The sequence below is a fragment of the Phalacrocorax aristotelis genome, chromosome 7 (assembly GCF_949628215.1).
Source record: "Phalacrocorax aristotelis chromosome 7, bGulAri2.1, whole genome shotgun sequence".
In the NCBI taxonomy this organism is placed as follows: Eukaryota; Metazoa; Chordata; class Aves; order Suliformes; family Phalacrocoracidae; genus Phalacrocorax; species Phalacrocorax aristotelis.
This window is the reverse complement of record NC_134282.1, coordinates 20,495,739-20,522,333: the sequence shown is the minus strand read 5'-3', so window position 1 is coordinate 20,522,333 and position 26,595 is coordinate 20,495,739. Positions and strand designations below refer to the sequence as shown.

The window sequence follows — 26,595 nt, the reverse complement described above, 5'->3', positions numbered from 1 at the left end:
AGCACTACAAAAGCCAAAACAGAGTCACAGCCCGAAAGAGCAAATTCAGGCACAAGCACCAGGCCAGCTGGCAGGTGGAGAGACCAAACAGGCAGCTGGATGCTCTGTTCTTGGTTGCTTCTTCTAGGGAGCTCTAGAGAGATGAGAAAAGGCTCCTCTAGCACGTGGGAGAACAGGTTAAAGACAGGGAAAGAGCTATGCCACTGAAAAGAACAAACTGCAGATCAGCTGTGTGAACACTTTTTATTCTTTACCTTCAAGCCACAAGTATCCAGATGTGAGATAAAATAGACCCAATTCCAAGCTCCATTTCCCCCAAGAACTTGTGCTCCTCTGTAATCCCATTAAGATCAGACCTCCTATAGAGAGAGCTGCAATGCATGTTTGCACATAGTATATTAACAGAAGAAACATCTCAAAAAGGACAGTGAAGCATCTGGTTCCAGAAATTTACACTTCACTAATTAATCTCTTTACTGTTAAGGCTTTCCCTCTGAAAGAGCCAATTTTAACACATAAATCACAACCTATAGAAAACATCAAGGTAACACCAAACGCTTATTGAAACACCAAAGAAAGTTATGAGTGATTAGTGACATGATATTTAACTCCCGACATTCTAGTTTCATGACTAACCACTGATCCAGCAAGGCCACACACATTTTCCACTCCAACTTCATCTATTTTTTTTTTTTTTTGGAGAGAAACATGCAAGCAGCACAGAATTATACTTCTGATGTGTTTTACTGCATTAAGTAAAAAATTTGTTCTGCTGGATTTGCACACATAAAACTGAACTGAATTTGTCCATCTCATCTTCAAGCAAGTACCAATACAAATGAAAAGAAAATGAGCACAGCAGTTGACAGATGAGAAGTGAGAAAAAACAAACACCAAAGGCATGAAGTGTTCAATTCAATTGGTACCATACACTGTATTCAGTGTGATCCCTGAGGCAGAAAGAAGTCTGACAAACATTACAATGGCTATTTTTTCATTGAAAAACCACACACACAGAATCTATTATGTTTTAAGCTAACCACAAATTGGCAATAATTATTAACAGACTGCAATTGTAAAAGTTCTTGTAAAATTGTAAAAGTAAAAGACAAATTCTTTCTGTTTGGACAGTACACAACATTTTGTTCTGAAGAGACACCAAATTAATGGGATTTTAAAGAGTACATTTTGAATAATATGTATTTATTTACAGAGTTCCCCAAGTTTAAAATAGGAGTCCTAGCGGAACCAAAATAATTGAGCCCCAGAATAACAAAGGAATCAGTTTCCTTCAGACTGGAAATGTGTGCGCGCACGTACGCCTACCATACTTCAGTGTAGGAGATGGTCTGAGCCAGCTTCAGCTGGACTAGACTTGGAATAGCACCCTGAAATGATGTCAGACCCTTGCTACCCATAACATCCTGAAGTATTCATGTGACATGGTTTTTGGTGCTGAATCCTAATCCTTTCTGCACCATTCCTCACTCCAATCACTAATTCAAGCTGGAAGCCTGAATTATTCAAGGAAGGGATTCAAAAGCTAAAAGACCAGGAACTGTTCCTGTATTTCCTAGACACTCTGTCTTTCCCCATCTTCCTTAGCTCCAAACACTCTGAAGACACCATGCCTGCTTCTGTATTCCTGAAATAACAGTACTGCAGTGAACAAGAACTCAGTTACTTGAGTACTTCAGCAGAGAATTAATTTCTTGCTCCACTCACAAAAGCAGAACGGCCAGTTGTACTACCTGACAGGCTCAAATATGCTGAAATGCTGCTTAGCCTTAGAAATGAAATCCCATGCTTTGCCTTTACAAACCTTCCTTTGGTTAAAGGAACATCAAAACCATTTGCCTGTGTTTGTCCAGTTCCTCTTGAGTTACAGGACATATTGCCACCTGGACCTAGTCTGTGTTCACCCACACATTGGCAGTAGTCATCTAAGTCATGAAGCGGTGATGCATTTCATCAAAACCTTGTATGATTCAGGAAATGTAATCTAGAAGTCAGAATCTCTTGAGAGTTTTTAGAAATCAGGCGGCAACCCCCCTGGGATGCAGAGAAAAAGATAAGGTCACCAGTGCTAGCCACACTAGGTTTTATAGCACACAGTAATCATGCTTTGGTTTACACAGTAGACATGCTCACAGTATCTACTCCTCCATTTATGTTTCTGCCACAGCTGATGGTGGAATCGTTCAGCAGCTGCTATTAAGTGAAATTACTCCTGTTGCAACTGTGCCACACTACCCTGCTTTGCTGGCCAGAGGTTGCTGGAGAAGCTATGGAGCAACACAGACTTTGCACATGCATTAAACCAAATGATTGAGAGATGGAAGAGTATGAGGCGTGAAGATAAATGCTCAGAGATGTGTCTCTCATGAGCAATGAAACTTTGCATAAGGCTTTTTCCTGAAACGTTAGAACTGGTGTTCTGATTTATTTAAACTGGGGTTAGACCAAGTGTGTTAAGATTACTGTTGTAAAGAAGAAAATTCATGGAAGTGAGAAAGATCAGAAACAGTTCTGTCACAGTCCATTCAGATTTCCAATCCATACAGGAGGGGAACGGATTGTGTTTATCCTGAAGTCATAGCAGAAGATGGCTTTCCATGTTGGGAAGGAAGGGGTGGAAAAGAGCAAGGAAGGAAGGATTAACATCAGTGGGAAGTATACTCACTGTGAAGCAAAACCAAAGCTTTTGCTAAGAACAAGGAGGGAGGAAAAAAGCAGCGTCAGAATATCTTGATGTGTCAACACAGAGCAGTGGTGGCTTGCTCTCAAAAATCAAGCCTTACCACAGTTTAACAGCAGTCTGCCTAATTAATCTCTCTCTTTCTTGTCAATGAACTCTTCCTCTCTTACACTCTGCCTTTGCCTCAACAGCTCTGCCTCCCCCGTTTGCCTCTCCCAGCAGCTTTTACCTTGGCAGTACTTTCAGTTGGCCAGCATTCCGGGAGGGCCCTAGTTGCTTTATGGCTCCCTTCCTCACTCAGCATACCTCTTACAGGGCATAGTTGTTTCCAAGCTAAATCAATATCCCCATGTTTGTAGCCAAAGGCCTGAAATGGACTCTGGACTCAACTATATGCATTTAAATCCAGATCAGCTCTACTGGGAAAATTCTGTACCTACAACAGCATGAAAAATAAAACCCAGCCTGTCTCTCAGTGCTGGAGACAGTGGTGAGTTAATGCCAGTGAGAGGCAAGGGCTGAGGACTGGCACTGATACTGTTTTTTTGAAAGCATGAGTTTAATTTATTATTCCTTTGTATGCTTCTTGAACCAGCTTCAGCCCACCATACTCAGAAGAAGAAAACCAGTCTACCAGAGCCTGGGCCAAGGACAGTGCATACAAGTTAAGGTGACAAGCACTGCTGCCACCACGCTGCTGCTCACCCTCCCAGCCTGAGGCTCTCCAGCTGCCATGTGCAGCACAGGTCAGCGCTCCAGCTGCGGAGCACATGCTCACTGGTAATGCAGTGCAAACACCTGAGCCATGCTGGGAGCATGCAGAAAGCACTACAAGTGGCTTTCTGCATCCTTCTGGCTTGTATATAGTGCCTGTGCTGTCTCAACCCATCTCCTGTGAGCTGTGGACAGTGATACCGCTAATGGATATGTGCTCCTGTAATGGAGCTTGAGCAGCGTGGGATGACGTTGCTTCTCAGCTGAGACATGGTAGCAGGCGGTATCACTGCTTCCAGTCCATTTCTGTAGATATTAACTGCCAGCCTAACCCCCCCATACAGCCTGCTCAGTATAGTGCCACGAGTAGTCAACATCCCGTTACCAAAACCTCACTGTGGGAGGCAAAAGACCAAATTATTTGAACTGAGTTACGAGTCTGGAACTATTTGTGCAGCCCAAGATGCGCATTAAAAAAAACAACCCAACAGAGAGCGTCTCTGAAAATAGACCTGGAAGCTGCTGGTCACAAATACATATCTATAAAAAAAGTTTTATATTTCTGTCCAACGCTTCACTGTCTACTGACAGCATGAAGCAAAATACGTCTACTAAATTCTGTGTTTCCAAACAAGAAATACAAAGTATTTTATTGTCATTTCCAGAACTTCAAAGATATTACTGAGGTTATTTTAGATGGTTCATCCTGTGCCTAGCACTTGGCATTTAAATCTATGTTTGTGTCTTTATTATTATCCAGGGTTTATCTTTTCCTTATAACTTATTCAAGTTTTTAGTATTTTAATAAACACAGGAAAGCCGACAAACATAAATGCAAGATCAGTACTCATGGCTGATTTAGTGTATGAGGGCATGACACCATGTCACTAGCTTAAAGTTCCTACAATCCTAGCTCACCCAATTCCAAAATCCCACACCAATCAGATCATTGAGATTTTTTAACTCCCCTACCTTCCTCTGTAGGACTGGAATACTTGGACAAAGAAAGCACAGAGAAAGATCCAAAGAGCAAAGTGATCAAGGGAAATATGGAAAGCTGGCATTTGCTACAGACCATCAGAGCTAGAGCCAAGCAGAACTGCAGACAGAGCATCAGACAAAACTGCAACAAATCAAGCATGTGTGCATATAGATTTGTTTATAAAATGTGCTTATTACAAAGCTGTATGGCTGCAGATGGCCAAAGCCTAAAAAACCTGAAGTGTTTTTCCTTGTGTATGTTTGTTTCTTTCTTTGCCTTCTTTGCTTTAATCAGGTTACTTTGCCTTTCTATAGGTCAATTTTCTTCTCTCCCAAGATGATTTTGAACTTTTGAACACATCTTACATTGGGATTATTGTCAAATGCTTAGTCTAAGCCTTCCCAAAGCACTCCCAAGGACTGCCACTTACAGAGACTTTTGTGTGTCCCTTTAATTCATACCCTACTCTCTCAGACATGCATTGCTTACAAATAAATAGTTTGCTTCTCTTTAAAAAAAAAAACTCCTTTTATGTAAGAGGATGTTTTCATTACTTTGTTTTGAGTCCACCCTCTTCATAAGTTGTCGTAAGAATTTGGTTAACAGATTCATAATGATTCCATTCCATATACTGTCATACTACACATGTTGCTGCAACACTAATAAGAAGTGAAAGCAATATAAAATGTTGTTGCTCAGAGTACTAAAGTCAGATGGAGAAGATTTGCTCAGTGGAAAACACCATGTCTTTTTCAACCATATGCGTACTTTATATGCTACTGCATCACTCTGAAGTATGAAAACAGATCCACATCTTGGGCTCATTCTCTGTGTATAAGAAACTATACCCAGAGCCACAGCTGCTGCCTAAACTGGTAAAAGCCAAAACCAAACTAAACGTCTTTCAGCACAGAAGAACAAACACTGCTCTCAAGAAGAGAGATGGACACTGCCCCTCCTATGCTGCTCTGCTGATGGCAGCGCTGAGCCCACGGACCCCACTGGAGCACACGCACGGAAGGGAAGAGGCTGCCAATCACTCTGCAGGTACCAGCAGGCCTGCTGAGCATTAGGCACAGAAGGCAAAGAAGTCACAAAGGTAACAAGAACAGTTCAAAAACAGCCCTGAAGTAGAACTGCATTTTGAGCATCACTTACTACTTTTCCTCTTTGTACTCTAATGTTATTCGTTTATTCAAACACAGGCCTGTTTCTGTTCCTGCTGAGGTCAAGTGCTGAAGTGGAAGTTGTTTAAGGTCAAATAAATCTACATATGTTTACAGTGGCTTTAAAATGGACACAGTGAAGCTTCTGACTTGAGCTAAAAGGTATGACTATTTTGAATACTTCTGAACTTTACAACCCTGGGTAGCCTGACTTTCCAAAGACAATCTCTCCTCCAAGACAGAGGAGAGCTCCCTTTCCCAGAGCTGAGCCTCATGCCGATCTCCAAAATGCAACTGCAAGTCCTCCCCATCTGTGTACACACAGACGCAGTCCCAGCTACAAAACCGGTAAGTCAGGAGTCAGAGATCTTGCAATTCTTAGAGCTGCCATCTATTGAGAGCACTTAGTATGCATATGGTACAAATCTTCAGTAGGTAAATGCATACAAATGAGGAAATGAAGGCACTGAATTATTTCAGCTAGAAACAAAATAAACACAGATCGTGCAACAAAACTTAAGGAACACAATTCTGGAGGTAAGCTTTAGTATTAGATGAGGAAAAATTCTCAAAGCCATGCTTGCATTGTTTCTACTGCTTTTAGAAGAGTAAAATCCCATTTACAAACTAAGTGACCTGAGAAGCAGCACGGGCAGCACCACAGCCCTGCCTGTACGCCAGAGCAGAGCAGCCGTTCTGCATCTGTGCAACAGGGTGGGGGGTTCTCTTACTTCTTCTGTAACTGGAAAGAGTAGAGGAAAAATCTCTGCAAGCTGCCTCTTTTCAGAGATGAAAAACTGAATAAAGAGAGTAGTATTGTCAACCTGCCATTGCTGTGTTCACACTAACACGTCTGTTCAATTTATGGTATTTTATTCAAAATTCAAAGCATTTTACCACACTTTTGTGCAGCTGGTTACCAAGGGCAAGGGGGGTGGTGGAGAGGAGGATCATATCCTGAAATACCATGCTTTGCTCTTCTCTTCCACACAAATCTTAGCTGCTACAGTTCATAATAAATCACATGAAAAAACAAGGAATGACCTACTAGATAAAGCTCAACCTCTTTCCAAGTCACAAGTTCCAAATGGAAAGAGCATCACCCTAAATGTTAGTGCCCCCACTCCAAACACCAAACAGTACCACGTAACACCATGCACTGAATTTTGTTCCTTCGGGCATCTTCCTCTTCTCCCTTTTCTTGCAGAAACAGCACCTACAGTCATTTGCATTCACTCTACATAGGTTTTTACTATCTCAAACCTCACCATCTCATGGACTTATTTTGAAAACTAGTTCTTACAGACATACCTTAAAGGTACAGAAAACAACAAGTGGTCTATTAAATGCAGAGTCACTGAACACATTGTACATCTAATTAGAAGTTGTTGGGATGTTTATTTTGCATGTCTCTGGCAAGTCCCAGGATTGTGTCCAAGAGAAGATGACACACAATAGTCATTGACAAAGAATTTCCAGTTTTGTCATTCTGACACATCTCCCTGCTTCGTGGATCCAGCCAAGATCTAAAATGGATTATTAATTTGTCTTGCCCAAGGATAAAATCAAATTTCTAAACTAACAAACTGAAGAGGAAAAAAAAAAAGATTTATGTGAATAAAGACGTCAATCTTCACTTTCTGCAAAGATTAGAATGCTAGAAATACCTGCTGTGATGCCTAAAGGTTTCATACCATGATTAGTAAGTGGCCATTAAGCAACAGCTGGAGGCTGCACTCGGGCCTTCTCCCTTTCTTTTCTAGTGGAGTGCTCCCACAGCATCTCTCACTTGGAGTGCCACTGGCAAAGGCACAATTCCTAGAAGAATATCCTACAAGGATGTTCCCCTTCAGGGATTAACAAAGGAAAATGGGGCACATCTATAGAGCTGTATACTTAGTGGAAGTATTATAGGATAGACTGCTGTTCTCTCTGCCCCAGGATTGCTTTCACAGCAACACTGAGTTTTACTTTTGCTTCACACTGGACAGGAAAACTTGCAAGAACATGCAGCAGAGCCTTGGGACTTAAAAAAAAAAGCCATTCAAAAAGAAGGCATAGTTTATCTCCTGAAATCAATACCAAATACTAATGCCCTCAGTAGGGAATGTACAGCCAGTGGCGCACAAGCTGCAAAGAGGGGGACCATTTCATCTGAAGCCATGAAAAGATAAAATGCCAGATCTTCAGCTGACAGGAGCCCACAGCCTCTGGCGAACACTCCCAGGCATGTCAGTGTATTTTAGATATTTTGTATTTTGAGATTTCCTTGCCTCTCTTCTTTGGACACCCCAGTCGCTCACTGCCCTCAGACATGAAAACTCAGTGATCTCCTTGGGATTAGTTCAGCTCCTGGCATCTGCACAATGTGCATAATGACATCGTGAACTAAACACTCTTTTGATTGTCTACATAGTTGTCTCCACTGTATTATCCAGACGTAAACTTCAATGATCTACAACAGACCAAGGAGAAAAAACATGATCTGTTAGGACCATAACACATGTTTATTAAGTTCCAGTAGCCTCCAGCCCTCTTTATCATGCTGCTTTTTCAAGTAACATGAATCCTGGTGGAAACAGGACTATCCATTTCTGCTGCAGAAGTGCTCTGAAGCAGGGTTTTCTTCTAACTTGCCAGGTCTCTACACCATTACTAAGCTTAACTGCAAAGCTCAGAGGCAAATTATTTTAAATAGTTACATAGTTCACTGCTTCTAAACGAAAAGGTCCAGTAATAATACATATCCAGAAGAGAAAGAAGGATGTGTAGGGAAGGCCATTTTCCCCAAGTTGTCCCCTGCCCAGCATTTTTCCTCCGAAGTGCCTGCCTGCACCTACACCAGACTCATGGCAGGGCTGAATCACTCCTCCTCTTCTCAAATGGACCAAAGGGGAAAAAAATGATCCCATGGATCTCCTGGGGAAGGGCTGCCTTTGGACAGGACAAACATCAGCGCATTAACTGTTGCTGTAGAAAACAAAGCCCCTGTTACTCTGATGGGTGGATGCATCTGAGACCAGGAGGGGATCCCTGAAAGCCCCCATCCAGCAGCAGGTAACAGACCATCTGTCTGACCAGCGTGCCTCTCCTTTGGGCATCCCCAGCTCTGCAGGGTGGTGGACAGCTTCCATAGTTCCCTCCACGCTGCAGTACAGCCTCAATTTAGTGAGAGCCTAGGGACCTTTGCTGTAGCTCTCAGAGCCCCACTCTCCCAGGATTTATGGCACAAAGAACTGTATATCAAGCTGCTGATAAGTGCATCTGGGTATGGGGAGGTTCATACGTTGTTTGCTGCCATGACACCCAAGACCGCCCTTTTCTTCCAAGGACTGAAGCAAGTTGCACTCATGATCCATACTCGGACATGCTGCAATTTCTTCCAGACCCTTCTCACATCATTATGCTTGAAATTACTACCAGGAAGGAGACGGTTATTTGTTTCAATGCTGTTGAGATTGTTTATTTAAACATTAAGTGGGAAAAAAAAGGAAAAAGTTTGTTTTATAGATACTGCATTTTAAAGCAAAAGAAACTTAAACATAAGCTTCACAACGATGAAATCCATCCCCTTGCTCCTTATAACCATTAGCCTCCCTTATGCACTGGATAATACCCTCAGCTGATACAGAAAGCACCACTTGGATTGGGTCCTAGCTACTATAGTTGCCATGACTGCACCACACACCCCTCTCTGGGCAGCACCACCATTAGTTCTTACGACAGCTATTAAATTCTCTAATGTTACCATCACTCACTTACAACTAAGTTACTGCTCTGTGTGATACAGTGGGGTTTCAGGGGGATGAACTTTGGACTTCACGGCAATATACTTTATAAGAAAACCCAAAACAAAACACAAACAATCTCTGCCACTCAAATTATATACACAAGTGCCCTGACAAACTGACAAAAACACTATCTGCAGTGTCTTGGTAATATTTTTTTATCAAGTGAGAGCCACACAGTACCAAATCATTGCCACCTCAGACCCAAACCGCTCCAGAGTTCTGGAAATGCTCACCATATGTGTATTTGGCAAGGAAGAGCAGTAACTAAGAAGTGTATTCCTCATTCTGAAACAGTGATTTATAATGAGGACAAGCCTATCACTTATTCATAATAAACCTATAGTGCTTATTATAGTCCCACCACAAAATAAAAATAATCCAATTTAATTCAGAAAGAAAATGACCCTTGAAGACCGAGAGCCTTTCAAAGCCCCCCTTCATTAAAGAACAGAGGCAACTCGCTAAACCGGAAAACAGTGATCCAGCAAACATTTTACTGCTGCAAACAGTTTTCAGCAAAGATATATGGGAGTTTATTTGCATATAACTTAATATAAATTCCAGCTGCATCCTGGGTGAAAGTAAAGGTTTTGTTTTGTTTGGCTTTTGGATTTGTTTTTGTTTTTATAATGAACAGACTTAGTAAACATTTCTTAAGCTGTCTGTTTGGAATTCCAAGTCTGAAATAAAACATAACCACTCTAGGTCTCCAGTGCTGCCTATCTCACAAATAGCAACAAAACTCAACAACAGTTAAATAACAGAACATTTACTTTATATAGAGCTTATGTGTAGCTCACAGCTTCACCTATAAAGTAACATTTCAGCTCCGTTTGATAACAGAGGCAGCAAATCTACCAACAAAACGACCTACAGTGACAGCCTGTCAATGCTCTTTCTCTACAAATACATATTAAAGGAAAAAAATAATCATGTAACATCTGTAATAATAATTCTGTCACCTCTCTACTGATTAAAGTATACCGTACCATTATGATCAGAGTCCTGGGTCTGCTCATTTCATCATCGCTATCCAGCGGCACAATTTCATGTGACAACTCCTCTCGTCGTCGTCGCCTGCAGATATGTGGACAGTTCCTCTGTACCACAGCACGAAAGGCTTGGAGCAGAACAATGCTGGCAGCACAACCCATATCTGCATCCTGAAGCCTACTAAATAACTTCTATGTTTATGCTATGTTTGAAAAACAGTGGCTCCTTGTCCCTGAAAACAGCCTACAGTGCAGCTGCAGCCAGCTCGCTCTCCAATCGCTTCCTTGAGCTCTGATCATCTGATCACAACCAAATAGCTTGGATGCAGATAGAGGAAAGATTTGATCCACTGAAACTGAAACACACGCAATATTACGATGCTTTTTTTCTCCCTCCCTCCCTGCTTCTGAATTCACATGAGAAAATGTGCTCCCTCTCTTGTACAATCAGCCGCCTCCTCTGATTCCAGTTTCATGGAACCGAAAGTATTAAAATTCCTAGTTCAAAAGAGCCAGCTGTTCATTAGGCACATCCCGCCCACCCCCCAACAGCAACTGGCAGGATCAGTTTAAATACCTTTTAAAAAAAGTCATATGTAGCAAAATAGCAAACAACTGGAAAGGTATTCCCTCTCATTATCTGCACAGCTGTTTTTAAAATATTTTGCCTTTGGGCGTTTTGCCACAAAAAGAGAGACGTATTTAAGCTCAGTGAAGGATTTGGGTTGTTCTCTGCACTTCTTGCAATTATCTGAAGCACATTTGAGTTGTAAATGTAACAAGTGGTAAAAAACCCACAGAAATCTGGACAGCTTCATCCAGCTTATGCTAAAATAGCCATAGCTCAATGGGAAACAGCAGTGCGTAGCTCCGAAACGCCTTTCAATAGCGTAGTTGTTGTGTGTTCCCACACATGCGTGCCTTCTGCAGAGTAACACATTTTTACATCTACACAGAAGGCTTGCATTGAGAAGGGTCTCTGCTGACAGGTCTCACACTGAACCAAACACCAATGACCTTCCAAGAAGGGTACGAGGAAAGCTTTTTAGTGTTTTATCAATCGGGATCCAGGCAGGGAGAAGCAGCTGCTGGCAGTCAGCAGTAACAACTTGCCTTTCTGGCTCTTGCCTGACAAGTCATTCAAAAAGCAGGCAGGGATGCTTAGCAATCACATGACCGACCTGGAAACACAGCAAGCACTAATGGTAGAGAGTGTAAGATGATAGCACTTGAGAGGAAGTTAGCACTAAAAATATCTACAGAAAAATGGATTTCTCTTACACATTAGGAAAACTAAGAATTTCCAACAGGGTTTCCAGAGAAGCTGCTTTTAAGTTAATAAGTATAACTTTATTATAAGTGCACCCAAAACCATATTTACCTTGCATCGAAAGGCTTTGATTTCTAATGAAGGCCATGAGAGTTTTGTCATCAATTCCCATGGGGGCATAAGCAGCCTTACAATGTCTGTTAATGAGATCTTTGTAAATAATACTCCTCCTCACAATTTCAATCTGGAATTGTCCTGAAAACATTCCTTGGAAATACTTTCTTCTGGGCTTGATTAGGGTTTAATTGCTCAGTGATCTGGCAAAAGACATCATTTTAATGAAAGCATTTGCCAGAAAAGCCAAATTCTTTTAATTTGTCCTTTAAAAGTAACCAACTCATTGCCATTATTTCTTCCCTTTTTTTTTTTCTTTAGAATAAGCTGCTTTCAGTGCATATAAAAAAAATTGCTAGGAGCACTGGCAGGCACTGCACAAACTCACCCTCAGCTCTGCCAATGCACCTACCAGGCTCTTCCCCCTTAAATCTCACTGGGCACAGACTTCACACGCTTACATGGATAGCCCTGCCTGTCCACCAGCATAACCTACACAGGGAGCCTCATATCATGCTTATTAGCCTGACTTTTCTAATGCGATTACAAGAGCACAGTGGCACAGCTAGGTAGCTTCTGCACCAAACTAGCAATCCTGCCTGCTGCCTCTGCTATTGTTTACGTGTTCATCGGTCCCCCACCAGCTCCAGAACTGCGACTGACACCTTGGCCACACAAAAGATGCACTTGGCAGTTGGGAGCCCTACATTCCTACTCTAATTCCAGCAGCAGCAATACAGGCCTGGATAACGTCTGTTGCTGGCTGTTATGGCAACTGCTCTGCTGCCTTGGGGGCTGCTAATGCATCTCCTGCCTGTCTGTACAGCATCTTCTTTTATTCACCAGTGTTCAGTTGGGAGAGCTGGCAGGCAGTTTTATGAAATTTGGTTTCCATAGCACAGCCCAACACTGTCACACATAGGCGCATGCACACACACGTATGTGGAATAGCACCCTAGGGCTTGACCCAATGCTTCACTTCACTCTCAGTGAAGAATCCCATTCATTTCAGTGGTCTTTGGATCAAACTATTCTCTGCCAGTGTCCCACGTGACTTCATTACAATTATTTGTGGATTAAGCTATTATTAGATACAAATAGGAGTGAAATAATCTTGGCATTTCATCTCTTCAGAAAGAAAAATGACGCTTAGTCCGAAAACAAGTAAACTAACGAGCCAAAGCCAGATAAAAGTAGCCTCCAGGCCTTGATCAAAATTCAAGAATTGAAAAAAAAAAAAAACCAGCTAATGCACAGGGGAAAATAAACGACAGAGCTAAAAAATCCACAACTTTCCGTGTTAAGGAAATCTCACAGAAGCATGAGCTATCATTGGAATGGAAACCTCCCAGCCCATTACAAATGCCTGGACACACACACAACATCAACATCTTTGTTTTTCACATGTAGAGGAATCATTAGCAGACATTATGCTTATACACCAACTATCAACAGCGTTAGTTACTCCTTCAGTGAAGCGTCAAGTACTATTTTGTGTAATTAGTATTTTAATCCAGAAGACGAATTCAGTGAAACCCCCTGGGAAGCAAAATACTCCTTTGTGCAAGCAACTCCTTAATTCCCCATTACAGAGACTTTGGCAACAACGCTGGGCTAAAGAATATCCACACTGGAAGCCATCCGCACACTGCCCACAGCCATTCCATTTTTAACCCCCGCTCATTTCAGCGTGCTAAGTAGCCGTGTAACAGCAGCCTGATGGTTTACGGGAACAGGCTGGGAAGCAGAGCACTAAAGGTACCACAATGACATGGGAGTTGCAAGACACTTGTTCCAACCCAGACGATTTTGGTGTCCCAGTCCTTGGCTACTCCAAGGGCTGGGTCTGTGGAGCCACAAAGCTGTGCAAGAGCAGAAGTGGGTCACGCTTGCATTGTCTTATGAAGTCTGCAATAAGAAAGCCGAGTTCAAAGGCACCTGGATCATCAAGCTAACAACTATCCAGCATTCAGCCTCAGATTCCACAGGAAAGAGATGCCAGCTCTGCAAATGGGCAGCCAGGGCCTGAAGAGAGAAACTGTCTCTGGCAGGAGGTCTGCAGCAGAGTAAACCCCTCATCTTCCAAGCACTGCAATCTTCTGCAATATTCATGCATTTCTGTTTCTGCAGGCTGCAAGACTTCCTAAAGATGCTACAAAACATTTTCTAACACTCCTATTTCATACCTCTCTAGCACACCACATTAGAAGTTCATGTTTCCCTCCCACAAGCTTTCTTTATTCCATTACTTTTCCTTTCTCTGTGTCATTTGAATTCATGTCATCTGAATAAACAGGATATAACCTATCAGTATGCTGGTCTTCAGCTGAGGGCGTTAAACAGGAAGATAGAAAGGCAGCTCTCAAAGGAGATCCTTTAGTGGGAGAATGCCTTTCCAAATGAAACACTGACCCTTCCTTCCAATGCCAGAGGAGGATGCATTCTCCTCAGGCAAGGAGGATGGCTGCAGGTTAGGAGAACCCTTTGCCCACACCTGCTTAGCTGTCAAGATGGCATGCACAATTTTTGTGTTTTTTTAATGTTAATTCTCTGGAAAACAAGTCCTCCTCTCCAATAAGTGTTTGCATGACCTCCATTGAGAAGTTACGGAGAAGCTCTTGAAGTGTAAAGATCCTAAAGCAGCAATGGCAGGTGACTGCAGGAGCCACCCACAAAAACCAGGAATGCCTCTGATATTGCTTACAACAGTCTGGCCCACAAAAGCCCCAAGCCATTAACAGGAACTAAAGACAGCATAACAGTACAAATAACAAAATTAGCGTTGCTGCAGATGATGATGCTCATGCCACTATTACAACTTACCAAAGGATGCCCGAGTATCCCACTGAGCAAGGTACTTGCTGGTGTAAAGTGGGTTTTATACAAAGCTACTGTCACAGTGAGCAATTCACTGGCCCTCTGAAGCCAACTTGTAACCATTTACCTAAACTCAAAGTGGTTAATAAACTGGTAAAACAATGTCCATTCACTGAAAAGCCTTCATCAGAGATAGTGCAAAAAATTGCCAGGGGAGCTATTTACCTCACATAGCTCAATTAAAGATAGCTTGGGATAGTTCTAGTCCAAGTGATGTACTGGTGCACACGGACACGCACAGCACTCGGCCGAGCACATCTGAGTGCTTCTGGAGTCAGACTCCCCTGTAGGCCCCGTCCATTTTAGAGAGTGAATTGTTCTCCTGGGAAGAGTCAAGGGAATCTTTCAGTTTTTCAAGGCTATCCTATATGAGTTACTGTTCCACATAGATCATCCTAGTACAGATGGTAGCAGCTTCCAACATGACATAAGCAATGTGGCCAGTGGCTGTCATTCACAGCTACACACACAGACCTACAGTTATACTAAAACTTCTGTAAAGGTCTAGCCTATACAAGTAGCAGGCAAGCCCCTGAAGCAAGATACAACAACAAAATTATAGTCTCTACTTTGATGCATACGAGCATCACTCACATTCTAGTGAGCTACTGTGTCATCTCTCAGCACCTTATAATTTATCACTCACATCACCCTTCCAAAACAAACAAAAAGGAAATCTGAGGGAAAAAACCATACCCGAGTTTGAAAGTGTCTCTTCAATGCTCTGCTACTTCAAAACAGTGGAATCCTGACCAGCTCCCAAGGAACCAGCATTAAGACCCAGATCGGAAGGGTGAAGTACTCCAAGAGGTAGTCTTCACGGCAGTCTGCTTGATGACAGAAACCCTCATTAACATGCCTCCTTTCCTTGCACGTTTTACGCCTGAGGAATACTATAAACTCAGCTCTTTTAGTGCACTTTCCCCAATGGCTGTGTCCTTAAAGCAACATGGTGGATACCACATTATAGTGGTATCTCTCACTGCCACAGAGGCAGCATTTCCAGCACCATGTCCTGATCTCTGTACGCTGCCAGGTTGCTAGTGGAGGTCTGGGGAACTGAGAATCCATCTTCAGGAGCTACCCTGTCTTTTCTTCCAAGACAGTATGCCCAAAGCTTTCACATCCAGCCCAGTGGCTTACAAGAGGCTGTGCAGTGCTAGGCTGAACCACTGCTATAATATATTTTGATGAGGGGTTAGAGAAAAAAACAACTTTAAAGTGCACACAGTGACCATTCACATATTTCAGAGAAAGCTTATGTACTCACAGTGCCTTCCACTCATAACATACCATCTTAGGCTCATTTAAGAACATTCATGCACTGTATTTCAAAGCATTGCTTCAAAACAGTTAAATATCAGAAGCACTAAGGTCTCGAACAGCAGAGCAGGCCCAATGGTCTTGCCAAAGGTGCCTCAGAGAATCAGAAGTACACAAGCTATTTCTTTAGTTTCTACCGGCTGCCCCTTAGTGACCTAGGAAAGCAGGCATTTACTGCAGTAACTGGTCAGTACAGTTCCTGAATGACACACAGCTTTTTCATCTTGAAATTGTACTCCTTCTCATGAAGCTATCGTTGACCAACAAAAATGATTCTTAACCATACTAAATTACAGTCATTGGAAACTCCCCAATTAGTAGTATACGGTTATAACTATGCAAGAGGGGCTTAAATCATTTTACCAGCTCATTTCTCATCATCGTACCGTACAGCAGCAAGCAATGCTTACACTAGCGCAACATTCAGGAGGTACCTTCCCAGTGCCGCCATCGCAACGTCACCTGGCTACAGAGCAAACAGAACTGCAGAAAATAAGTGTATGGCACCCTCTAGGGAGTAGCACGTGAAAGACAAATTCACCACCAGACTCAGCTCTCCTTGCTGCATATGACAAGTAACATAGATTAAATGGCTGTTTATAAAATCTTCTCTTTACATTAAAGAAAAAAAGGTAACTGCACTATCCAAAACCTTTAAAAATCTGTCAGGTATTCTCCACCATAGCTAGGGAGACAGCTCAAAGGAAGTGCTGCAGGATTAGGATTCCTGTTTCTATGCAACCTTTCAAAATATTGCATGGTTCAAATTGAATGACAAGTTTTGCACATTTACCTTTAAAAAAAGTGACTACCTGAAGGCTGCCTGTGCAGCATTGTGGTACATGTGGCACAGAAAGACAGAGCAGGCTACATGAACCCGTGCCTGCTCTAAGAGCACCACTTCTGCAAACTACATGGCGGTGTGCTACCCAACAGCGGGCTGCTCAATGTGGGGTGTGGGCCTGGAATGGGGAGCCCAGCGAGGGCTGTGCATCAGCAGACACTGGGCTCCTGGACAACCAGCAAGCCCATGGGAGCTCATGCTGCAAAACGTTCTTACGACTCTGCTGTTTCTTGACTTCACCTGCTGAAAACGGAAACCATCATGTACGACAATAGCAGGGGCAGGGAGGAGTCTAATAACCACAGTAACAGGCTATCCAAACTGCGTGTGCCAACGTCGCCTTTCTCTCCTCAATATTGCTTTTTCCCCTCTTTCATGTTGAGGTCTGCTGAAGTTGTGTGGAGTGCTCTAATTACTACCACACTGCACATAGCCAAAATACAGAGGCTTCCCCCTGTCAGAACCCACAACAGTTTACTAATGCCATCAATTTATTGCAATGGCTTAACAGATAAGGAAACTGTGAGAAACTACTGAAGCAAGGATTTCCAACAGGCTAATGACAGAAGGCGGGCTAGAACCCACATCCTTGGAGCTCCAACCGTAGTCTGCCATTTTGAAATGGCAGTTATGAAAACCTCTTCATTTCAACGGACTTCAGTAGCTTCTAGATGTAGCACTAAATATTCTAAAGAGCCACTAAGAACATTGTTGTGGTTTCCTTAAACATCTAACAGGAAAAATAAATATTTAACTTCATACCAGGAAAAAGAACTACTTAACTTATAAAGAAATATTTGTTTTCTAAAAGAACATCTATTTTCCCATAAAATTAGAGCTACCAAAACTCATCCTTTCTCTGGCACAGTGTTAAATAAAAACATCTATTAAAATAAACTCTGGAAAGAATTTTCACCAGAAGTAACAACTAAAGCTGGGGTCCCACTTTTGAAGCTATGACTGTACTTATGAGCCACAGCATTAAAAACAGGCTCTACCCCGCTAGTTCCCAAAAAGAAAAGGTAGCAAATTTTTACCCTCTTTCAGAAAAATCCACATTTAACTTGCAGACAACCCCTCAAATGGCATTATCTGCAGCTGGTCCTGCTTCCAGCAGACTTCCATTTCACCAACCTAATGGGAAAGAGTCTGAACTAAAACTGGCATAGAGGAAGAAAAAACCCACCATACTACCTTGTTTTCACTCTAACATGTTATTTTTTTGTGACAGATCTTACAGCTCCAACCAAGCACAACTGGTCTGTTACCTTGCCAGGGTTCAAGATTTCCATGACATGCAAAAACCTCCAAAGACTTTTGTCTAGATGTTTCACAGATTATTTTTTAAGAATGAAACACACTCAGCTACATGGAAAGCCACTGTTCCCACACAAGAGAAAATGCATCGTCCGTTTGCTGCCCTGGCACCAGCCCTGCTGCTTATGGGAATACTGGGAAGATAAATGAGCAACTCTAGAGACCAGGGAGGAACACCCCTCAGCCCATTCTCCCAATGGCACACTACAGGGATCTAAGAGAATTAAGTCATCAGCTGCTAATGAGGTTTCAAGAACAACATGGATTTGGATGAGGTGCTGTTTGTACAGCAATGTTCTCTATGTGATATGGCCTGAATATGGGTTAAATAGCACAGTGCTTTAATTAACTACTCTTTCTCCCTTAAAATATGATCAAAAGCCCATCAAAACACTGGGAAAACTCTCACTGACATCAACAAACCTTGGACAACAATCATAAAATTTTGTATTTGTATTAATGACATATCTTCAGGATGTGCAACCTAATCTCTATTTCTCTAACAGCCACAATCCAAAACTAGCATTTCTGTTCGAATACAGGCTAGAAATACAAAGTAAGGACAAATAGAGACTAGAGTTACTTTCAAAAAGAAGCCACCCAAATCTGGAGTAAAGCAGAATTTCAGCACAGTAATATCCTGTTAGAATCTTATTCCGTTTGTATTCCAATTTGCCTCCAGTCCAAGCCAATGACATCTTTCTACTCACAACCCAGCTAAGATCAGATAACAAAAAATAGAACTGCTCCATACCTAGAATACTTGCAGCCTCTAGCTCCTTGAAAAGATGATCTCTCTCTCTCATCTCGGGAGAGAGCTTGCAAGGGAAGGTATCTCTTGGCATGCTCCTATCTACTCATACACTGCTTTACTTTTCCAACAACTCACCTGAGTAGGAAAAATGATACATGGCTCAAAATTTGAGGTAGGAATTTAAATGAGATGGAATTAATTCTTTCTTTTAATGTTTCTCATATTATTTAACAGAGAAAAAATGTTAACTGTTTACCATCAAGAAAGAGTGGAATTTGATACTAAATGGATGAGTCTGGCTTCATATACAAATCCTAACTGCTTACACAAGACAGGTACAAACACAGGCCTTACCAGATAAGCAGGACTCTGAAATGCAAATGAACACAGGATAAAATATTTAGGGAACTGGAGTGTGGCAATCAATGGCAGCTTGCATGGCATGTGTCAAGGAATGGCCACAAACAAGATGCAGAGGCCACAAGCTTTGCTCTGATCTCCTTCACTAGGACCCTGAAGTCTGCACACGCAGAATTTCACCAGCTCCGCGGACCTGTGGTCTCAGTCTCAACCAGGGATTGCAGTAACATTTTTCCCAGCACATCACTGCATCTCATGCAGAGACATTTAACTTTGACGGAATCTCCATCTAGGTCACAGCTTTCCAGAGCAGTCTCACATTTTTAGTATGTCAGCCTTTAGAATAAGCACCTGGGAGCCAAGCACGTTTTTTATTTGTCTACATTAAAAACACCCCACACTTTTTCCTGCATATGAAGTAGGGCCAGAGAGGTTAAACTGGTTTGTCTCCTGCCTCCCAGTTTTGGTATCCTTCCTCTCTCCCTTCTTTCTCTCAGAAGCCAGACTGACAGGACAAGAGTAGTATCCCACACCTCCTGTCTCTGATTCAGACTATACACGTGATAGAGATCAGCAGCAATTCCCACTTGGCTCTGCACAGGCCATTCACAGGAGGCTTTTGCATTTTCAAGCCAAGAAACCCCTTTCCAAAATCCCTCATAAGAAAGATGGACTGTCCCAAGGAGCCAGGAGTTTAGCTGCCTAAAGCACTCCAGGTTAATTTAATGCATTTTTAATTCAAACCACCAAATGCCTTGAAGACAATTTCTACTGCAAGCTGCAAGTTCAGCAGCTGAAAGTGATAGGAAAGGGGGAAGAGCTGGAGACAGTGGCCAATGCTAGAATGATCATCAACTACCAATTCAGCACCAGCATGAATAGAGTTCAGCATAGTTCTGGACATAATGCAAGGTATCTCTAGCAATGGAAGTACTTACACTACCATATTTAATGGTAACGCCATGAATACCCTGGTGAGGCATCTCCAGGAATGTGTGTACAGGTCTGTCCACCTTGAAGGATGAACCAGTTGCAGAAAAGGCCTGCTAGCATGACCAGGGAATGAATGTTTTGCAGAGGATCAGGGTTGATGTAGTGGGTATCTGAGAACCAGACACAGGACTGACACACTGGATTGGGCCCTGTAGAATGTCACCAAGATAGACTGGGGCTGGAGGACAGCATATGAGGAAAGGCCGAGAGAAATATGTTTGTCCACTCTTAAGAAATGAAGGCCAACGTGAAATCGTGCTGCTGTCTTCAACTACCCAGCAGTAGGGTATAGAAAAGACAAACCTAGGCTCTTCTTTGAGATACACTGGCAGGGGATCAGACAAAATGGACAGTAGTTGCGACAAGGGAAATTCCAATTAATTACAATAAAAAAAGGTTTTTCACCATGAGGGTGGTCAACACTGGAACAGTGCACCGCAGAGGTTGTGGTATCTCCACCCTTGGAGAGTCTCAGCACTTGACCAAACAAGGGCATGAGCAACCTGGTTTAGTTGGACTTGCTTTGAGTGGGGAGCTGGACTTGACAACCACCCCAAGTTCCTTCCAAACTAAGTTATTTCATGACTGTGTAAGAAGACAGCTTATTCAGCATAGCAAACCAGAGCCTGAAATTGTGCCCTGCCTGGGAGAGCCCTAAACATAACCAAAGTGGAAGAGCTACCTAAGCCAAAGGCTAACACAAAGACAAGAACAAGATGCTATAAACTGACCATTTAGACTATATAATTTTACTTTGCAGAAGGCTCTTTTTCTAACCTAACATAAAAAGGAGCAAAAGAGGCTCCCAATCAGGCTTCTTTCAACTCAAAGTCAGCTGTATAATCCCTGCTTATTATTTCAAGGCAATTTCACTTTGAGGCAAACTCCACATGCAAAGAGTTCAGCCAGGAGCAAGGAACAATCTCATTCAATTTCTGAGCATAAGCTTCTGCAGCTGGAAGATGGAAAAGGAGGCACAAAACGTGGATAAAGTAAGAAAGGAAATGCGAAGTAAAATTTCTACATACAGTGGCCAGCAAAAACTGTTGTCTCAGGTGCTGATGTCCCATCACCCCACTCCCCCAAACAAAGCAGCTGCAGACGTATTCTTTTATCAGACAGGAAAGATCGCACAAGAAGAACATGGATTACTTCCACTAGCAGTATAATAACGTGGCTTCAGATCCCTTTTTTTCTTATCAGTGCCAAGAATCCAATGGCAGTTTTTCCCAAAAAAGAGAAGTGGGACTCAAGAAGTTTTTCAGGTTGTAAATATTATGGAAGAGTCTTGGGGTTTTTGTTTGTTTTTTAAATGCTGAAAAAAAACCCCAAACCTGATGGCTCCCAGGGGAGCAAACCAAGCAGTCTTTTCCCATTTGATCAAGTCAGGTATGTCCTAACCACAACAATTCCACAGCTAAAGCACTTGGGGCAAATCATTAATTTCTACACAGAAATCCATCTACACAGAATCCTACTGGCATAAACACCAGTCTCCACAATACGAGTCATTTCACAGAAAAGGGATCTGTGGGTCTGTAACGCCAGCTACTATCATACAACAGAAGTTATCCTCTTAATTACAACAGGGAGTTGTCAGCAGATCTAAAACTTAAGGGAGGCTCATATACCCCCTTCTTTTATAGTAGCCAGAAAGTCCAACTTGCATAATGCAGCAGTGAGACCACCTGTACAACGACATGCAAAAAATACATGGTCCCTCAGACCAACAGTCCTCCGCAGCATACCAGAGCCCTTTCAGAAGGGCTACACCTGGAGCAACTCACACACAGCTCCTCTGCTACCTCTCATGCCCCAACCAAGGAAGAGCCTGAAAAAACAGTTTTGCCCTTACCACCATGGAAAGGAAAAAACCAAAATGCATCCTGCGCTTTTTAGAAATGATCTTGCTTTGCTTTTTTCACAGCACAAGAATGTGCTCACAATATCAAACTGAGTAACAGCTATTTTAGCGTCTAATGAGCGACACTGTGGTGTTCTGTCCCCTGGACAGCTTTTCTGTGCAACATGTGTTTTTCATTTCATGTCTCTTGTCAGGGTTTCACTCCCTTTCTTTTACTTGAACTCCAGAAGAGAATAAAATTGTACAAAACCCAAGACTAACGAACCTGCATTGCTGGTATCAATTAACATTCACATCCACAAGGCTCTTCATTCAATTAAATACAAAATTAGCAAAACCAGCCCAACTATAAGTTGTTTGGTCTATATTTGTTAAGCTGGAGCGCAATCTCTAAAAACATATGTCTTCTGGTTGGTATTTCAGGCAAAAATCTTTAGAATAATAATATTTTGATTAGTAACATGTGTGCTTTGAAAGATTAATATTGAACTCCAAAAGAGATTAAAATATGAGTAGAAACAATGATCTAAATACACACACGTGCAGAGTTTTCATCCTCACTGACTGAAATGGCTGGTTGCAAGTAATTTGTTTTTATTATTAAAGTATTAATCATGTTAGTTTTTATTAACTGATATTTATTTTTAAATCCTTTCTTGTAGAACCATTTCAAGAGCATGACTAAGAAAGACTTGTTCTAGTATAGAAGTGATGTCATTCTCTATTTTATTATGACATCTCAAATGTCCTTCCAGGGGATCCTAATAATTTTAGATAGAGAAGAGGTCAGTGTTGGTTACTATTTAGTCTTCCAGGATTTCTCCCCCCAAGTACGAAACAGAGAACAAGGCATCCAGAGAGTGCTTTTCAAGAACTGGTAATTATTTACACTTACAAATGTATTAATTTATTTCAGGGAAGCAATCAGTTCTCTAATTGTGCTGAACATGCAATTAAGATTTTTAAATAGATGACCAGCTTCCTGGACCACCCCCTCATTCTTCTGCTGGCAGCTGGGCATTCAACAGGCTACATTAAGTAACTCCAGCTGCAAAAGTGCAAATGCATAAGTAAATAATTTAAATGTTGCAGACTACACACTGGAACTTTACCTGTAAAGATTCTTTTGTTGTTGTTTTTAAGGAAGTAAACACTCTGGTTGTCTATGCTTGCAAAGCTTTCATTAGCACACGCGATATCCAAGTGAATATTTTACAACACACAGATTTCCTTTAAACATACTCTTTTTTCATACCAAGGCGGAATTTTCTCAGCTTTCTCTTAAAATTCAGGTAGAAATTAAGATACAGAGGTAGCAACTATTCATTTCTGCTGAAATTTACTCCAACATATAATTAGTGCTCTAATTAGATTCAAGCCAGAAGCTAACAATCATTATCACTTCATATAAGATTTTACAATGATTTCATGCTAACAGAGTTGCATCCAACAGAAGAGTTCTCAGCTTGCTGTTGTTTATGTCTTTATCAGCCAGCTGAGCAAATTAGGAACAGTTACATCTAAATAAAGGTGTACACACACACAGCTAAACACACACTGTCGGGCATAAGGGTGGAGCTGGTTACGATTACTCACTCTTCAGTATTAGTGTCTTGCTCTTGGTGTAGTAATGCTAAATACAACATGACTACTCTTCACAAAAGATCAGGTTGGCAATTTATTGAGGTGAGAGCCTGGACAGATTGTTGGTGGCATACATAAGCACTGGGAAGCCACAGCATTTCAAGTGTGACACCTAACGTCCTCCACCCAGCACAAGCTTATCAGCAGATCTCACCACTCTGAAGCAGCACTGTCTGGCTTTCAAATGTCACATATCAGCATTTGATTTGAAAGAAACACAGGCTTAAATGCCAGCCATAAAAGACTGCTACACCTTGGTAGGAGGTACCACCCTAAGTAAAGACATCTTGCTGTACCAGCGTTCACACAACTGTCAGCCAAGAGAAGCAGCCATGGTGAAAGGATAAGGGAGATTCACCTCTAACTTGCTTGTTGTATTCACCTAGTATTGCTATTACCCCTGGACTGTAGATAGCACTTGCTTGGGGTTTCAAGAGACAAGGGAACACTTAATCTCAAGAAAAAAATGGAGAAGATGGATCCATCATTCTATTCCAGATGTAGATTTATCTAATGATCTAGGAAGGACAACAAACGGCACCACAATTATTACTTGACTTGGGAGCGCTGAAGAACCCAGCATCCGCCTATGAGACATGACTTCTGGAAGCTCTAATCTGTTCCAGAAGATCAAACCACACCAGTATGAGCCCACACTTTAGAGGTAAATCTAATCCCGCTTTCCAGCTTGACTGTGCAGATAGAAGTCTGAAGACATTCCACTGCAACCAAAAGAATTAATGGGAATTTTTTATTTTTTAACCAGAATCCACTCAATCTATTTAAAGCAACAGAGATATTTAAATTTGACTGTTATTGACATTATTCATACCACTGTAGCAACAAATTTTGAAACTCCAGGTGGGTCAGTATTTATGAGAAAGTCAACAGAACATCAAACAGAACAGGAAACAGTGTTTCCTGCCAAACTGTCTAAAAGCAGTCACACATCAACTCTCACACTTCACTAGTTTTCACTAATGCCGTCTTGGAGATAGATATGAAAAAAACTAAAAAAATCTCCTAAACTGAGCCCATGCTAATAGCAATGAGGAAGTATTATTCCTTACTCACAGTTCAATGTTCATACCCTTAAGACAGAGAAAAATATTTTTTAAAAGTCCTTGTCAGCTAATGGCAGCAAGACGTGTTTGGCACACTGGTGACAGGGAACACCTGGAGCTCTGACATAAGCAAAAAGAATCAGACCATTATCATGTTGCCTTTTTTGCCCTATAATTGTTAACAGCAGTTAACTGAACAAAATCATAAGCTGCTCATTACTTACATGCTTTTTTCTTCAAGAAAGGAAAAAATCTTCCTAAACAAGGATGGGAGGAGAATGGTGTGCTAATGTGCTAGGCTTTTGGTACTGAGGTCACCCCTCTCAGTGTGACTCCCCTTGAGGCACAGTTGTGCCTGTACACTAAGGTGTGAAATCAAAGTCTAACATTTAACTGGACTTAAAACCAAACAAAAATAAAAACCACAAAGAAAAATTTCATGACAAATCCTGGGATGTTTTCCTCTTAGGAAGAGTGACATGCTCCAAAACATAACACACACCCCCAAAGAACAGCAAAAGAAACACAGATAGGCAGATTTCCAGGCAGCTCCAGACATTAGTGATCCAAAGGCTCACCCTTAAGAGCCACACTTAAAAGACAAGGAAAAAATTTATCTTCTTGTTCCTAAATATTCCTGTTTAGTATCATCTACCTAAATACTGTAGTATTACATGAAAGTACATCTAGTTCCACTGATGCAAGCTTCCATGCAAATAAAGAGGGAGAAAGGAGGGGAAGAGAGGAGGAAAAGAAAAAGGGGAAGGAAACACGTGAGGGGGAAGACTCAGATTTCTTTTTATTTCTTTAGTTTTAATTCCTGTAATTCTCATATTTAAAACTATTAATAACCACAGATATAAGGACTTCTTGTTTTTGAAAGTTTCATCCTTTTAACTGTCAACAGGCAGCTGATACACTGCCTTTTGTAAAACCGCCGCTGTTTTTTCGGGGCAAAACAGCAAGGTCCACTTTGCTGCTTTTCCTTCACAGACATCTTCATCTTACCACTGCTCTTAAAGCATGCTCAACTCCACCTCTGCACTGATAACACAACTGAAGCTTACCAGGGGCAATGCAAACTAGAGATGAATCCAATGTCAGACCCAGAGCTGGCAGCATGGTACACAGCTGTGCTGCCAGTGCACAAGGAGTGATGGCTGTGAGCATCATTTTGTGTATCTCTGAACATCACTGGTGTGATCCTCTGTGGAGACCATGCTATTGAGGACATCTGGCTATGCATGTCCAAATGCTAAGCACTTGCTATTCCTAGTTACCACATCGCTGAAGCCATGGGTGAGCCACCACATGAAGAGGCAACCGCTCATTGCTGCAGCACACAGGTTTTATACCTCAGCTTTTCAAACTCCGACATACGAGTCATTTGCTGACTCTTGTTCTTTAACACACACAGACTTCCCCAAAATAAAAAAATTCACATTTTCAAATCTGAATCCCTGCCAGATCCTTTAGAATTAGGAGTTGACTGTTCTGAAAAACACACTAGGAAATAGTGGTAGGAAACAGAAACCCAGAAGCATCGGGCCACAAAACCCAAGTATAGTCGCCCTTACAGGTTATTCTAGCACATCTCAATATCCATCAGCATGGAATTTAAAATGCCAAGTATCTCTGCTTAAACCCCAAAACCATGCATGCCACATTATTCCAAGGAAACACGTTAGCCCTGGCAGCTTCCTGTTTACTTATATGTATATATTTTTAAATAGACTTATCTATTGATACATACATCAAGATATTCCACTGTCCTCCGCACTTTACTGAACAGGGAGCTGCTGATGCAGAAAGTCTTTAAGGAAACAGA

At 41.8% G+C, this 26,595-nt stretch overlaps 1 protein-coding gene across 5 annotated transcripts in view; it reads right to left on the bottom strand.

Moving 5' to 3' along the window:
* DOCK10 (dedicator of cytokinesis 10) overlaps positions 1 to 26,595 on the bottom strand; it is a 166,075-nt gene that overhangs the window by 127,045 nt on the left and 12,435 nt on the right. For 4 of the 5 annotated variants that reach the window (XM_075099206.1, XM_075099209.1, XM_075099208.1 and 1 more), the window contains exon 1: positions 10,341 to 10,582. The exons of the other annotated variant lie outside the window; for it this stretch is intronic. In XM_075099206.1, coding sequence (XP_074955307.1) covers positions 10,341 to 10,505 — 165 coding nt within the window. In that variant the 5' untranslated portion in view covers positions 10,506 to 10,582. Of the gene's footprint in view, positions 1 to 10,340; positions 10,583 to 26,595 lie in introns of those variants that run through there. 5 annotated transcript variants of the gene reach the window in all.